The sequence below is a fragment of the Nannospalax galili genome, unplaced genomic scaffold (assembly GCF_000622305.1).
Source record: "Nannospalax galili isolate Female #2095 unplaced genomic scaffold, S.galili_v1.0 scaffold1688, whole genome shotgun sequence".
Taxonomy (NCBI): domain Eukaryota; kingdom Metazoa; phylum Chordata; class Mammalia; order Rodentia; family Spalacidae; genus Nannospalax; species Nannospalax galili.
Genome location: NW_008358621.1, coordinates 747,769 through 760,670, shown reverse-complemented (window position 1 = coordinate 760,670; position 12,902 = coordinate 747,769). Strand labels below are relative to the sequence as shown.

At 51.5% G+C, this 12,902-nt stretch overlaps 1 protein-coding gene across 3 annotated transcripts in view; it reads right to left on the bottom strand.

Annotated features, from left to right (window-relative positions):
* The window catches only part of Pax7 (paired box 7), a 103,731-nt gene that overhangs the window by 44,046 nt on the left and 46,783 nt on the right, over positions 1 to 12,902 (bottom strand). For all 3 annotated transcript variants that reach the window (XM_008821809.1, XM_008821810.1, XM_008821811.1), the window contains exon 5: positions 4,560 to 4,759. In XM_008821809.1, coding sequence (XP_008820031.1) covers positions 4,560 to 4,759 — 200 coding nt within the window. The remainder of the gene's footprint in view (positions 1 to 4,559; positions 4,760 to 12,902) is intronic.

Here is a 12,902-nt window from a genome sequence, read left to right as displayed (position 1 = left end):
GAACGGATACACACTTCCATTTCAACATACACTGATTTGGGCTGGAGGTGGATGTTGCTCACTTGGTAAAGTGCTTGCCCAGTATGTAAAAAGCCATGGGCTCCATTCCCAGTACCATATAAACCAAGCATGGTGGCACATAAATCCCAGCATCAAGAGGTGGAGGCAGGAGGATCAGAAGGTCAAGATCATCCTTGGTTACATAAGAAATTCAAGGCCAACCTGGGCTACATGAGACCCTATCTCAAAGAAGAAAATACATTGATTTCATTACAAAGCAGGTAACACCATAGCTCACAATGAACAGGGCAAAAATCTCCAGAGGTGGCTGGAGGGTGCTCTGATTCTCTGTGTAGCCGCCTTTTTATCAGAGTTCTAAGGCTGGGAGCCCCTTTCCTACCCCCACCCTTCTTCCTTTGCCCACCCCTCCCTCTTCCCTTGCTTCCCTCCTCCTCACCCTAGGCTTTATGGGGACTTTTCTTGTGCTAAAAGAGACACTGAGGAGAGATAAACAGTACTCCATCCTAGCCTCACACTGCCCTGGGCCTGGCATGGATCAGGTGAGCCTTGGCATGCTGTCTTTTAGAGCACCGTCCTGAGACTGTGACGGTACATGTGGTGCCCCAAGGAAGGTTTGAGGAGGTGAGGTGCCTCTGACCTCGCCTCTCAAAATCCAGGAGGGCTTCCTGCGGAAGAGGGTTCACTCCTTGCTTCTAGATCTCATCTCCTTCTCCCAGGGTCTCTAAGAAGGAAGTGGCCCCAGTACCCCACCAAGAGCCTTGATCAAGATTGGGGTTTTAACTAATTAATTGGGGGGCATGAACATACTATGTTGCACATGTGGAGGTCAGAGGGCAACTTGTAGGTTCTCTCTTTCCATGATGTAGATTCAAACTTAAGTTGGTCGTCAGGTCTGGCAGTAAGCACCTTGACTTACTGAGCCATCTCACCAGCCCCCAGTGTTTTATGTTTCTGTATGTGAGGATGCAGTGCTAGGAGATGAATACAGACAAGTGCTCTGCAGCCAAGCCACACCCCTGACCCCGATTATTCCTTTTCTGAGCCTTTATCTACACCCCCACCACTGGGATCAGTACACTGCAGGCACTAGCTGCTTATACAGCTGAGTGCTTTACCTGGCTGTCTCTTAACATAGCACAGAAAACTTCCTACAGTTCAACCTCAGTGTCCCCATCTGCAATGTGGGAAATAATAATCCCCCTGCCCCCTTGGGCTGCAGTGAGATGTGAGGGCAACACAGTGTGGTGAGCACCAGCACCTACTGCGTCATGGATATGCCATAAACACTCTCTAGAGCCATTAAAAGATACAACCTAAACTGTGCCTCTAGAATGGGGTTTCTGATCAGAAAAACAAATGAAACCGATAGCAGGGCTTCAAATCAGGCGCATCACCGTGTAATGTCCAAGGGTCTTGGCTCTTATCACCAAAGGGTGGGAAAGCTGTCCCAAGTGGGAGCAGGAAGTGACACGTGGTGACCTCCAGGTCCATCAGACCCATGACTTCTGTTCCCAGAAGCACCTAGGCACAGGATTGGGCACTCAGAAAACAGACCTGCTCACCCTCAAGGAACAGGCAAGCCAGGCTGGGGCCAGGCCATCAGCTGTTTGGAATGGGGAATCCTCCAGAATAGGGCCAAGGGTCCTCCCATCCCATGGCCCGGCTTTCCACTGATGCCAGTGATACCAGTGCTAGGAGCTGGCCCTGGACACCTGCTGACCTGTCCAGGGACACAGCAGCTCTGCAGGTGCAGACATTTCAGCCTGTTGAATCTCCAGAGTCTAAAGCCACACAAGGCAAACAGCAAGTGCTCAATAAATAATGCCAGAGGACAAAGCTGCAAAGGCAGCTGTGAGCAGCCTGCCTTTATGTGTTTCTGGGTGCTAGGCATTTCCTATTTTTTTTCCCAAGACAGGGTCTCATGTATCCCAGGCTGGCCTCAAACTCACTATGTAGCAAAGGATAACTAAACTTCTGATCCTCCTGCCTCCACCTCCCAAGTGCTAGGATTACAGATGTGTACCACAGTACCATGTTTATGTGGTGCTGGAGATCAAACCAAGGGCCTTGTTTGTTTATGCTAGACAAGCACTCTATCAACCAAGCTACATCCCTGGCCCCATTTCCTATTATCTTTTTGTTGCTTTACATTGAACCCTGAAACCCTAGAAGGAGGCACACTCTTCTGTTATGGTTTTTTTTTTTTTTTTTTTTTTTTTTTTTTTGTAAAGAGCCAGATAGTAAATAATTCAGGATTGTAGAACAGTCACTGCCGGAAGATCCGCCTGCCTCTGCCTCCCGAGTGTTGGGATTAAAGGTGTGCACCACAACACCCAGCTTTCCATTTTGCAGAAGAGACTGGGGTCAGAAAGGATATTCATGGGGCTGGAATCACACCCACCTACAACCACACCACTCACCTACCCATTAAGATGAGATGTCACTGAGTTGTGAGACCTGAGAACCACAGACTCTTCAATGTAGAGAGTAAGACACAGGAAGCAGAGCTAGAGTCTCACAGTGTCCAGAACCTTGGAGTCTCTGCCCCATTGCCCATAGCAGGAGCCCCTCACCAGGGTCCCCTACCCACCGAACACTATGTTTCTGTTTGAATGCTTCCAGAGACAGGGATCTTATCTCCTCACTGGCCATCTGTGGTGTCGGGAGCACTTTGGAACCTGAAGGAGCCTTGGCGGCTACTGAGCTCCATCCCATGTTCCTCATGGAAACATCCTTTGGGGAGCAGAAGCTAAGCTAGCTACTGAAAAGGGATGCCACTGGTCATCAGCAGGAAAGGGGACTCTCTGTCCACAACCTCCTCCTGCAGACCTCACTGCTAGCCTTGAGCCGCTGCGTGGTCAGCCCTCACCCTACTTCCAAAAACCTCTGAGCAGCTTCAAGACTCCTCTCAGGATTAAGTGTTTCTTAAACTTTTGGGTCAGCCTCTGTCCATCCTTTAAAAAGCTCAACATTTTGTTTGTTTGTTTCTTCCTCTGCTCTGGCCCCACCCTGGGAGCTCACAGGTCATGGAAGGAGGGGCCCGGGGTATGGTGGAGAATCAGCCTGGGACTCGAAATTTCCTAGGTTTGCCTTCCTTTCCCAGATTCCTCCCTCCTTGGACCTTGAGTGACACCTGTTTCCTTGGTCCTTTGGGCCAATAAAAGCATTGCTCTGACAGCCAGAAACTTTTTACAAGGAGCTGCCAGGCTTCTGGGTGGTGGGAAGCAGCGAGGCTGCCAGACTGGACAGTGAGAAAAGAGGGAGGAATGCGCCCGGGACAACAGCTGCAAGGATCAAGGAATGAGGGAAGGCAGCCTGCAGCTCTAGTGTCACCAGGAGGGGCTGGGGGAGATGAGCTGGCTGCTGCTCACTGCCCTCTTCTCCTTGCCCTCCCCCTTCATTACCAGGGGTGGGAGGGTGGAGGGAAAGACACTGGTTCCTGGAGGGCTTAAGGCCAGACTCTTCCAGGACCTTGCCTAGTGCTTTCCAATTCCAGCTTCTGAGTCATTTCCTCCTCTTGGGCACAGAAAGAACATGGGCTTTAGAGTCAGCCAGGCCAGGCCAGCTCTGTGGCCTCCAGGTCACTTCTTTTGCATGCCAGTTTCTGCACCTGTGACTTGGATTGGGGGAATGGCCATCCCAACTTGACATGTGAGTTTGAATTTCCATCACCTTGAACACTGTGGATGGCAGCCAGTGCCAGCACGCACGCAGTACGCACACACAAACACACACACACACACACACACACACACACACACACATGATGCCATGGTTTGGATGGCCCCTCTGCAGATGCCTCGTCTCCCCTGACCATGGTGGGAGATGCCCAGGACCAGGTTCCCACACAAGCCATTCATCAGGACTGTCATGCCTTCCCCGCCTCCAGCCTTAGTCCTTTCCAGGTGGGTGCAGAGATGCTGAATATATTTCCAGGGCTCACCCTGAGAAGAGATGGGCCAACTTTGCTTCCCCCGTGCAGGCCTGGAACCTCAGCTAGCTCTGACATTTCTCACTGTTACCAATCCCACTGAGGAGGGACCATGAGCCCGAGGGTGTTTAACGTCTTCGGTGAACCTGCCTTGACCCGATGCTTCAAATCTACCCAGAACACTATTGCCCTGTCTTTTGCATCCTTCCAGCATCGGAGAGCTTACTCCCTGTCTGAGGAAGATAGAGGCCTGCTGGGAAATGTCCCTCCTCATGAGTGATTTGGAGACTCTATGTGCCCTGCTCTGGCTGACTGGTGCCCTCTCTTTCTCTCTCCATCCCTCCCTCCCCTCTTCTCTTGCCATTCTCTCTCTTTTCTTTTTTCTTCCCCTGTCTCACTCTGCATCCATCCTCCTCCTTGGGCTCTCCACCTTTCTGTCAATCAGTTAGTCAGTCAACCAGCATGTGGTGCTCCTTCACCAGCTGGGGTCATTACTGTGCACATGGTCTGAGGACTACCCATGGCAAACCCCTAGGGTGAGGATTTGGCCACCTTGTCTTCTCCATCCCAGTCTCTGGACCACAGTGAACACCTGGTGTCTCCTCACCTGGACGCGGGCCTCTGTGAGCTTGGTCCTCTGTGCCAGCTCCTCTCGGGTGTAGATGTCCGGGTAGTGGGTCCTCTCGAAGGCTTTCTCCAGCTCCTCCAGCTGCTCGGCTGTGAACGTGGTACGACTGCGGCGCTGCTTGCGTTTCAGCGGGAGGTCAGGTTCCGATTCCACGTCTGAGCCCTCATCCAGCCTGTTCCCTGCAGCCAGTGACACACAGTGGGCTTCATGAGAGGCAGGGCACAGGGTCATGCTTCTGTCCACCTCTAAACACTGCCCTGGGGACCAAGTCCCTCCCAGAGACTAGGAAGCAGTGAAGGACATGAAGCAACCTCTGTGCCCAGCCCCAAGGGAGAGGGTAAATGCTTTGTGACCTAAACATTCCATTGTTTTTAAAGACAATCCCCTCTAGTTGGGCATTTAGATTATCCACACTGACATGGATGCCCAAGACCTGAGACTCAGGGGAGGGGTATGGTTTCATGGTAAAATACATCTGTCAAAACTCATAGGATGAGGGCTGGTGAGATGGCTCAGTGGGTAAAGGTGCTTGCTACACAAACATGACAACCTAAGTTCGATCCCTGGAAACCACATGGTAGAAAGAGAGAAATGACTCCTCCTTTAAGTTGTCTTCTGACTTCCATAAAGCATGCTGTGGTATGTGCCCCTCCCCCACAAAAATAAATAACCAAGTGTAAAAAAATTTTTAAACTCAGAATGATACAGTCTAAAGGAGGAAGGAGTTTGGCTAGATTTTTATTATATGTCAGTAAGTCTGACTTAAGAAAAGAGATAAAAACCAGTGCAACATGCAATTTCACCTTTGGAAAAAGCACACACACACCAAGTCACTGTGGAATACCAAAGCCAACACACGAACACATGTCCACCTGTAGGGTGACAGCACTTCTGTTTATATTTAAGAATAGTCCTGGGGCTGGAGAGATGGCTCAGCGGTTAAGAGCACCGACTGCTCTTGCAGAGGACCCGGGTTCGATTCCCAGTACCCACATGGAGGCCACGAACCGTCCTTAACTCCAGTTCCAGGGGAATCCGAAGCCCTCTTCTGACCTCTGCGGCATTGCACAGACAGGGGTGTACTCACATACATGCAGGCAATACACTCGTACACATAAAATAAAAATAATAAATAAAATATTTTTTTAAAAAGAATAGTCCTACATTTTGTGGAGATACTGCAAAAGCCAAGGGAGGAAGGAAGGCAGGAGAAGAGGGTGAGAGGGAGTTGATGTGGACACCAGAGCCCATCTCTAAAAGGCTCAGTCGCCCACCTGGCTCTGCTCCCAAGCATGTGGCCTCAGCAAGTCTCCCCTCCTTGGGCCTCAGTTTCCTTCTGTGTGACACATAAGATTTGGACTGTGGTTTCCACGGATAGCCATGGGAGGGGTGATTCCAGACCTCTGAGTGACCTCCCAGGAGGAAGGGGTGACCTCACTCAGGTGACTTCATCCCTCTCACTGACTTCCCCTTTGGTGTCTGGAGGAGGTAAAGGCCTTGGTCCTCTGTGCAGAGGCCAGGAAGCTGGAACTTGTTTTCTTTTTTCTAGCTCTTGGAAGGGACTGTGGGGTTCAGATGAATCATGCTCAGGAGGCTGCAGGAGTGGCTTGATCAATTACCCCAGCTGTTGGGGCAAAAAGATAGGGAGGGTGGGTGGGTGGAGCAGAACTGGTTCCTCATCCCCACCAGTGCGTAAGCCTCTTGCCCATCTCTGGCCTAGCAAATGATGAGAGAGAGAGAGAGAGAGAGAGAGAGAGAGCACACCAGCCGGGGACCCTGCCCCTTACCGCCCCCCCCCGCTTTGTTTCCATTTCTTTCCCCCTTCCCTTTCCTTCTCCATATCTGGCATTCTCCAAGATTTTTTTTGTTCATTCATTCATTCACTCATTCATCCATTCATTTATCAGATCATTTACCAGAGTGCCTACTGCACTCCTGAATGGTCAATGAGCTCATGGTGAACAAGGTAGAACCTGGCCTTTGTGTCTTATGCATTCCAGACAAGTCATATCCCCAGTCCATGCTACTTAATTTTCATTTAACTTTGCAAAGTCCTGCATGGTTGGTGGCTCCTGCATAGGTCACACAGCCCTGGCTTGTGTCTAACACAACTCTTCACGTTCCTGACAGAGAGGCCTGATCTGGGCTTAGCGCTACGGGCAGGTGACAGCATCTGGGCAGAATTTAACCACAACGCTGGTTTTAGGTCAGTCATTTTGAGCGTTCCATCTACTTACAGGAAATGATATTCTTTGACAAGAGTGTGGCTTCCTTGAATTAGGTTTTTAAATTTTTTTATTACATTTTCTTGATTTCATGTGCATTCATGTGTGTGTGTATGTATGTGCGTGTGTGTGTATGTGTGAGTGTGAGTGTGCCACAGCACACATGTGAAGGTCAGAGTCTCTCCTACCATGTGGGTCCCTGGGATCAATAGCATGTCCCTTTGCCTACTGTGCCATCTCTCCAGCTCCTAACGTACTTTTTAAAAGAATTATTTAAAAATTTTTAAAAATTTATGCGTGTATTGCCAGCATGTAGGTAAGTGCACCCATGTTGTGCAATGCCTGCAGGGGTCAGAAGAGGCTGTCGGATCCCCTGAGACTGGAGTTATGGACAGTTGTTAGCTGCCATGTGGGTGCTGGGATTAGAACCCGGGTCTTCTGTAAGAACAACCAGTGTTCTTAACCACTGAGCCATCTCTCCAGCCCCTAAAAGGGTTAATTTTTAATTATGTGTATATGTGTGTGGGTCTGTGAACATAAGTGCAGGTGCCCTTGGAGGCCAGAAGAGGGTGTAGACCCCTTGGAGCTGGAGTTACAGAGAGTTGTGATCTGCCTGACATGGGTGCTGGGAGCTGAACTTGGATCCTCTACAAGAGCAGTATGTGCTCTTAACCACTGAGCCATCTCTCCAGGTGCTCGAATTAGATTTTTTTAAAGTGCTTTTACATAGAATATTAAGGAGGAGGCTGAGGATGTGGCTCACTTGGTAGAGTGCTTGCCTCACATACATGAAGCCCTAGGTTGTATCCCCAGCATCACATATAATCCCAGCACTAGGGAGGTAGAGACAGGAGGATCAGAAGCTCAAGGTCAACCTTGGCTACATAGTAAGTTTGAGACCAGCCGGGGCTACATGAAACCTGTCTTTAAAATAAAGCAAAATCTTAAGGAGATAATTACAGATCACAGGGGTTGTGTTTAAAACTGCAGTTATGGACAGCCACTGGTCGTTTGGTTTCTGCTGGCTAAGGCATGAAACCCAAGGTACTCTACCTTACCTAACCTAGTGTCCCCTCCTAACCCATCCTTTTCTCCCGTTCTCCAAATTCTAGCTGTCTACACTCCCTACTGACTTCTGGTGCGTGTTCCTTCCTGGTTCCCTGTCGCTCCTCCCCTTAGTGGGGAACTGGGGACCTCTGTGGATCCAGATACCAAACTGAAGAGAAGCAGAGCAGAGCCCACAGATCTCTGCTGTCTGAGAGGATGTGGACCAGGCCTCTGGGATAAAGTGTCGCCATAGCAATGCTCTAGGTGCTGAGGAGAACAAGTCTCTCCCTCTGTCCACAGAGATCTAGAGAGATCTTAAGGGACGAAGACTGCAGCCTACTTACGACTTCAGTTTCCAGAAGCTCCCTGGCCCATCCTAGGGGACCAGACCCCCCGACCACCACCACCAGCCTTCTCTGTGGGGCCTCATTTGACGGGTCTGTGAAGTTCTGAATCTTTTACAAACAGGGAAAATAAAGCTCAAAGAGATTCGGTCACTTGAAGGAGGCTACACACCTCTAAGCCCATGATTTCTAGAGAGGGATATAGTTAGGGGGACAGATCGAGTGTGTGTAAGGGCCCCTGGGATGGCTCTGGTCTAGCTGGGATCTGAGAGCTAGACCCTGGGCTCTGTCTTTTCCTTGCATGTAGCCTTGAAGAGGTCCCTTCTCCTCTCTAGATTCTGATTTTCTCAACTGAGAAATGAGGATAAAATATATCCATTTACACCTGTGGAAGTGGAATGAAACAGACGGGGAGTGATCTGGGACAAAAAGGACACAGGTAGGATGGTTGTTACTAGTGATGGTGGAGAAACAGGACCAGACAGTCCTGAGAAGAGACACAAGGAGCCCCAATGCCATGCTTTGGTACCCTTGATTTGGTTCCCTGTACCCCATCTTCTTCCCCCCATCTTTCCCTACCCCTAGGAGCCCTTCAGCCTCTCAGTTAAGTTAATCAGCAAGCTTAAGTACACTGGGCACAGAGTGGCAAGGAAGGTTGGTGGTTTGGAGCCTGGGCAGTGGGCTGGGAAGGGAACACTCGGGGGGAAAGACCTGGAAGCATCCATTAGACAGTTGGTGGATTCGGGTAGGCAAGAGGGAGCAGCCTCCTGGCCAGCTGTGACCCCTGCCTTCCTATTTCTCTGCATTTGCAGGATTCAACCACCGCCAGGGGCTGAGTACTGATCTGGAGATGGCCCCAAGAGAGAGGACAGTGAAGAAACCCCTCTGGGATTCTGGATCCTGCCTCTGCTTAGGAGCAGGGAGCCCATACCAAGCAAGGACACATGCTCTCTACCTTGGCACCCCCAATCTTATGGGGAAGAAAGTCTCCTAATCTGATGGAGCAGGCATTACTTTTGTGCTGGGACTTCCTCATCAAAGGGGAGAATCACTGTGTCTGAGTGAACTGAGACACAGGACAAAGAGACATCAAACAACAAGACTGTTACATGCCCTGCAAAAGCCAGAGAAACCTGGGACAGTTGAAGGGCAGAAGAGACATTGGGTTTGTTAGCATTCTACCTGATGGAGGACAGGAGGTCTCTGAGGACTCCCATAACCTCCTACATCCACCCTGCCACTGCCTCCTTCAGGACCTCCTTCCACAGCCCAGCCCTACCCAGGAAGCTCCTGCCCAGTGAGGGGGCTCTGCCAGGAAGCCCCAGTTAAGCCAGTGAGGCCTTCTTGCCCTATGTCCTCTCCACTCTTCCATACACAGGGCTCCATGGTCAGCTCATGGTTTCCCATGCAAATGTGTGGGGCTGCCCTCTGCCTCCACTGTTAGCCAGCCCCCTGACTTGGGATGGGGCCCTACTCATCTAGCACAATTCTACACAGTGGGTTGCCCTCAGCAAGGCCTCCCAGGCCTGGCCAGGTGGATTTCAGCACCATTTGGGGGGGCTGTTAAGCCTTGTCCATCAAAAAACAGGGCCAAGGGGCCTGGAGAACATTCACTCAGCAAAATTCTTGCCGCACAAGCATGAAGACCCGAGTTCAATCCCCAGAACATACATAAAAAGCCACTGATGCTGTGTACTACAGACCCAGCACAGGGAGGCAGAAACAGGTAGATCTCTGGGGCTCACCGGCCAGTCAGCCTTGCCTAATCAATAAGTCCTAGTGAGAGACCTTGTCTCAAAAGACAAGAAACAACACCAAGTCAGGCACACGCCTTTAATCCCAGCACTCTGGAGGCAGAGACAGGAGGATCTCTATGAGATGTAGGCCAGCTTGGTCTACATAGTAAGTTCCAGGACATGGACACACACACACACACACACACACACACACACACACACACAGATGTCATGTTGTAATCTCTGCAAAAGCCATGTCTGCAAATAGGCCTGTTCTGGGCCAGCAGATCCTTGCATGACATGGATGATGCCTGGCATACAGCAGGTGTTCAGGACAGCTTTACCGATAAGCACAACCTGGCAGAAGGACCATAAATGCCTTCTGATACCCTCAATAGCCATGGCCACACACTGATGTCCCGTTCTAGCACTTGTAGATCCTTCACTTTCCTAATACAGTCTCTCTCATCATTTGGAAAGCCAGCAGGCGAGATCAGGCCATTTTACCAGTGCCTGGTGGAGCCCTGGAGCAGTGAGGCTGAAAGAAAAGCCAAGGAGCCAGGCTCCTCACACGGTGATGGATGCTCACTGTAGCAGCTTTGCCAAGAACTCTGTGTTTGTGAAATCGTTGTGACCGCTTTCCCTCCCCAGGCTTTCCGTCCTCTTTCATGCTGGAGGAGAAGTCTTACATTAGGTCGTGGTCGTCCCTGAATCTGCCCACCTCCCAATGCCTTCTCACCCCGAGGCAGTGGAAACCAACACTGGCCAGAGTCTCTCTCCTTCCCCACCCCATCACAGAAGCCCTCCCAGCCCGGTCTCTGCATCCCTCTCCCACCACCTCCCAGCCTAGCTGTTATTACAATTTAACATAGGCCCTGGTGCAGAGCTGTGGCGGAGAAACGAATCACATAATAGTTGATATGCGTTTTAATCAAGTAATTCGGATAGAGCAGAGAGCTGGCGAGTGTGGGCCCAGCGTCCCTGAATACCAAGCAGGCCTGGGCCCAGACCTCAGCAAATAGAAAAGTCATTTACTGCTCAGCTGGGGGCCGCCAGCCTGGCTGTGGCAGGCGCCCTCCCTGCCCCTCTGTGTGAAGCACTCAGCTGTAACCATCCCGCCAGGTGTGCATGGGCCAGGTGGGTCTGCAGGAACCAGCCCTGCATAAAAGCAGGGAGAGCGTGATCCGCGGAGAGGCAGGGCCTCCTGGCAAGGGGATGAATCCCCCCTTCTGTCCACCTCCTCCATTTGCTCCTCTTGGGTGCCCATTTCAGGGCTGGGCACTGCCACCCAAACAACTCTCATGCACCCAGTCCAGCACCAAGGAACTCAGTCCCAGGCCTCTGCCCTGCCTAAGCCTGTCCTCTCCACCACGCCCTCAACTCTCCCTCACAACTGCAGGCTATTTCAAGGCTGTGCCCTCTGTCTGGAGCTCCCTCCTCATGCCTGTGAGGTCACGTCCTGGCAGGCTCCTGAAGCCTGTGGCTGATCAGGTCCTGTGAGGTAGGGGTAGGAGGGCAGAGTAGCAAGGTGCAGGATACTGACCCACGTAAGGATTCTGTGGACTCCCCCTGTGTGAATGGGTTCTTGCTGGAAAGCCTCACCTTTCCAAAGCACTTATTGCCATTGGGTAAGTGAAAGATGCATCTTACTGTCACCAAACATACACATAAACTCTCTCTCTCTCTCTCTCCCTCTCTCTCTCTCTCTCTATCACCACCAGCCATGTAAGGACAAGCATTCTCTCTCGACACATTTGTTCACCACTGACTCTCTACTGCTGTACACTGAGAGCCACTGAAGATGCTGGCACGAATGTACAAATGAAGAGATGAGTTGGTGTCTCAAGGCAGAGAGAGACGCTGGGGACACATGGCTCTGCCCATGGTGCCCTGCTCCATCTGAGTCTGAGGGCTGTTGTGTTCTGCATTGCTGGTGAGGAGAAGCATGGTCCAGCCTTGACTCATTTTTGAGCATCCTGGACACCCTCTCCACACCTAGGGCTCGAAAGTAGAATACCCCCAGTCCTGCTCTGGGATGCACAGGAGACCAGAGTTCTGACTTCTAGCTGCACTTGACTGCTCTTCCTTACACACCCACAGAGAGACACATGCACATGTGCACACACACATACATACACACAGAGACACATGTGCACGCATACACATGTGCACACTTTTCCCTGTCCTAGTTACAAGGACCCAGGCACGCACTCTACCCTTTTCAGACTGGGCGCCCCAGCAGATGGAGAAGGGAGGGAGCCAGGGGCTCAGGAGCAGCAGGCGTCTGCTCATGCAGAGGGGCCTCCACTGACTCCCAGCCCTGCTGACCGCCCCGCCCCCCAGGTCTGCAGTCTCCTTCTTCTCCCCTACCCTATGCAGGGGCCCTGGAGGAGCCCAAATGTCCTGAGGACCCTAGGGCTCCATCATCTCCAGCCCCTGGGCCAAAGTTACATGGCAGAGTGAGAACTGATACTCAGAGCCCTAGAGATGTGCCCAGGGCTACCATCAGGAAGATGGCAGGGCTGGGGGTCAGGGCAGGCTCTACTCAGCCAGAGCCTTGCCCACTTCAGGTGCGCTCACCAGGGTTGGGGAGGTGGGTGAACTACACCCATCCAGCAGGGGGCGCCTCCTCCTCCTTCTCAGGGGAATTCTTGGGTGGCAGAAGCTGAGACACCCCCACCCAATTCTACATCTGAAGGACCCCTGGGGACCCAGAAGCAGATCCCAGGCTATCAGAACACTCGCCTCCTTGGAGCCTTCACAGAGGTCCTGGAGAGGTGCCGATGCAAACAGGGTCTCTGGGCTCTCAGCCCTTTGGTACTCCACTCATCCAACCCAAGGATGGGAAAGAGGGAGGGTCTCTGGGAAAGCAGGAGCTCAACTCTCACCTGCTCACAACTTGACAAAACCCTTCTTCCTTCAGGAGGTCCCCACCTAACTCCACAATGGGTTTTCAAGTTCCGAGTCCTA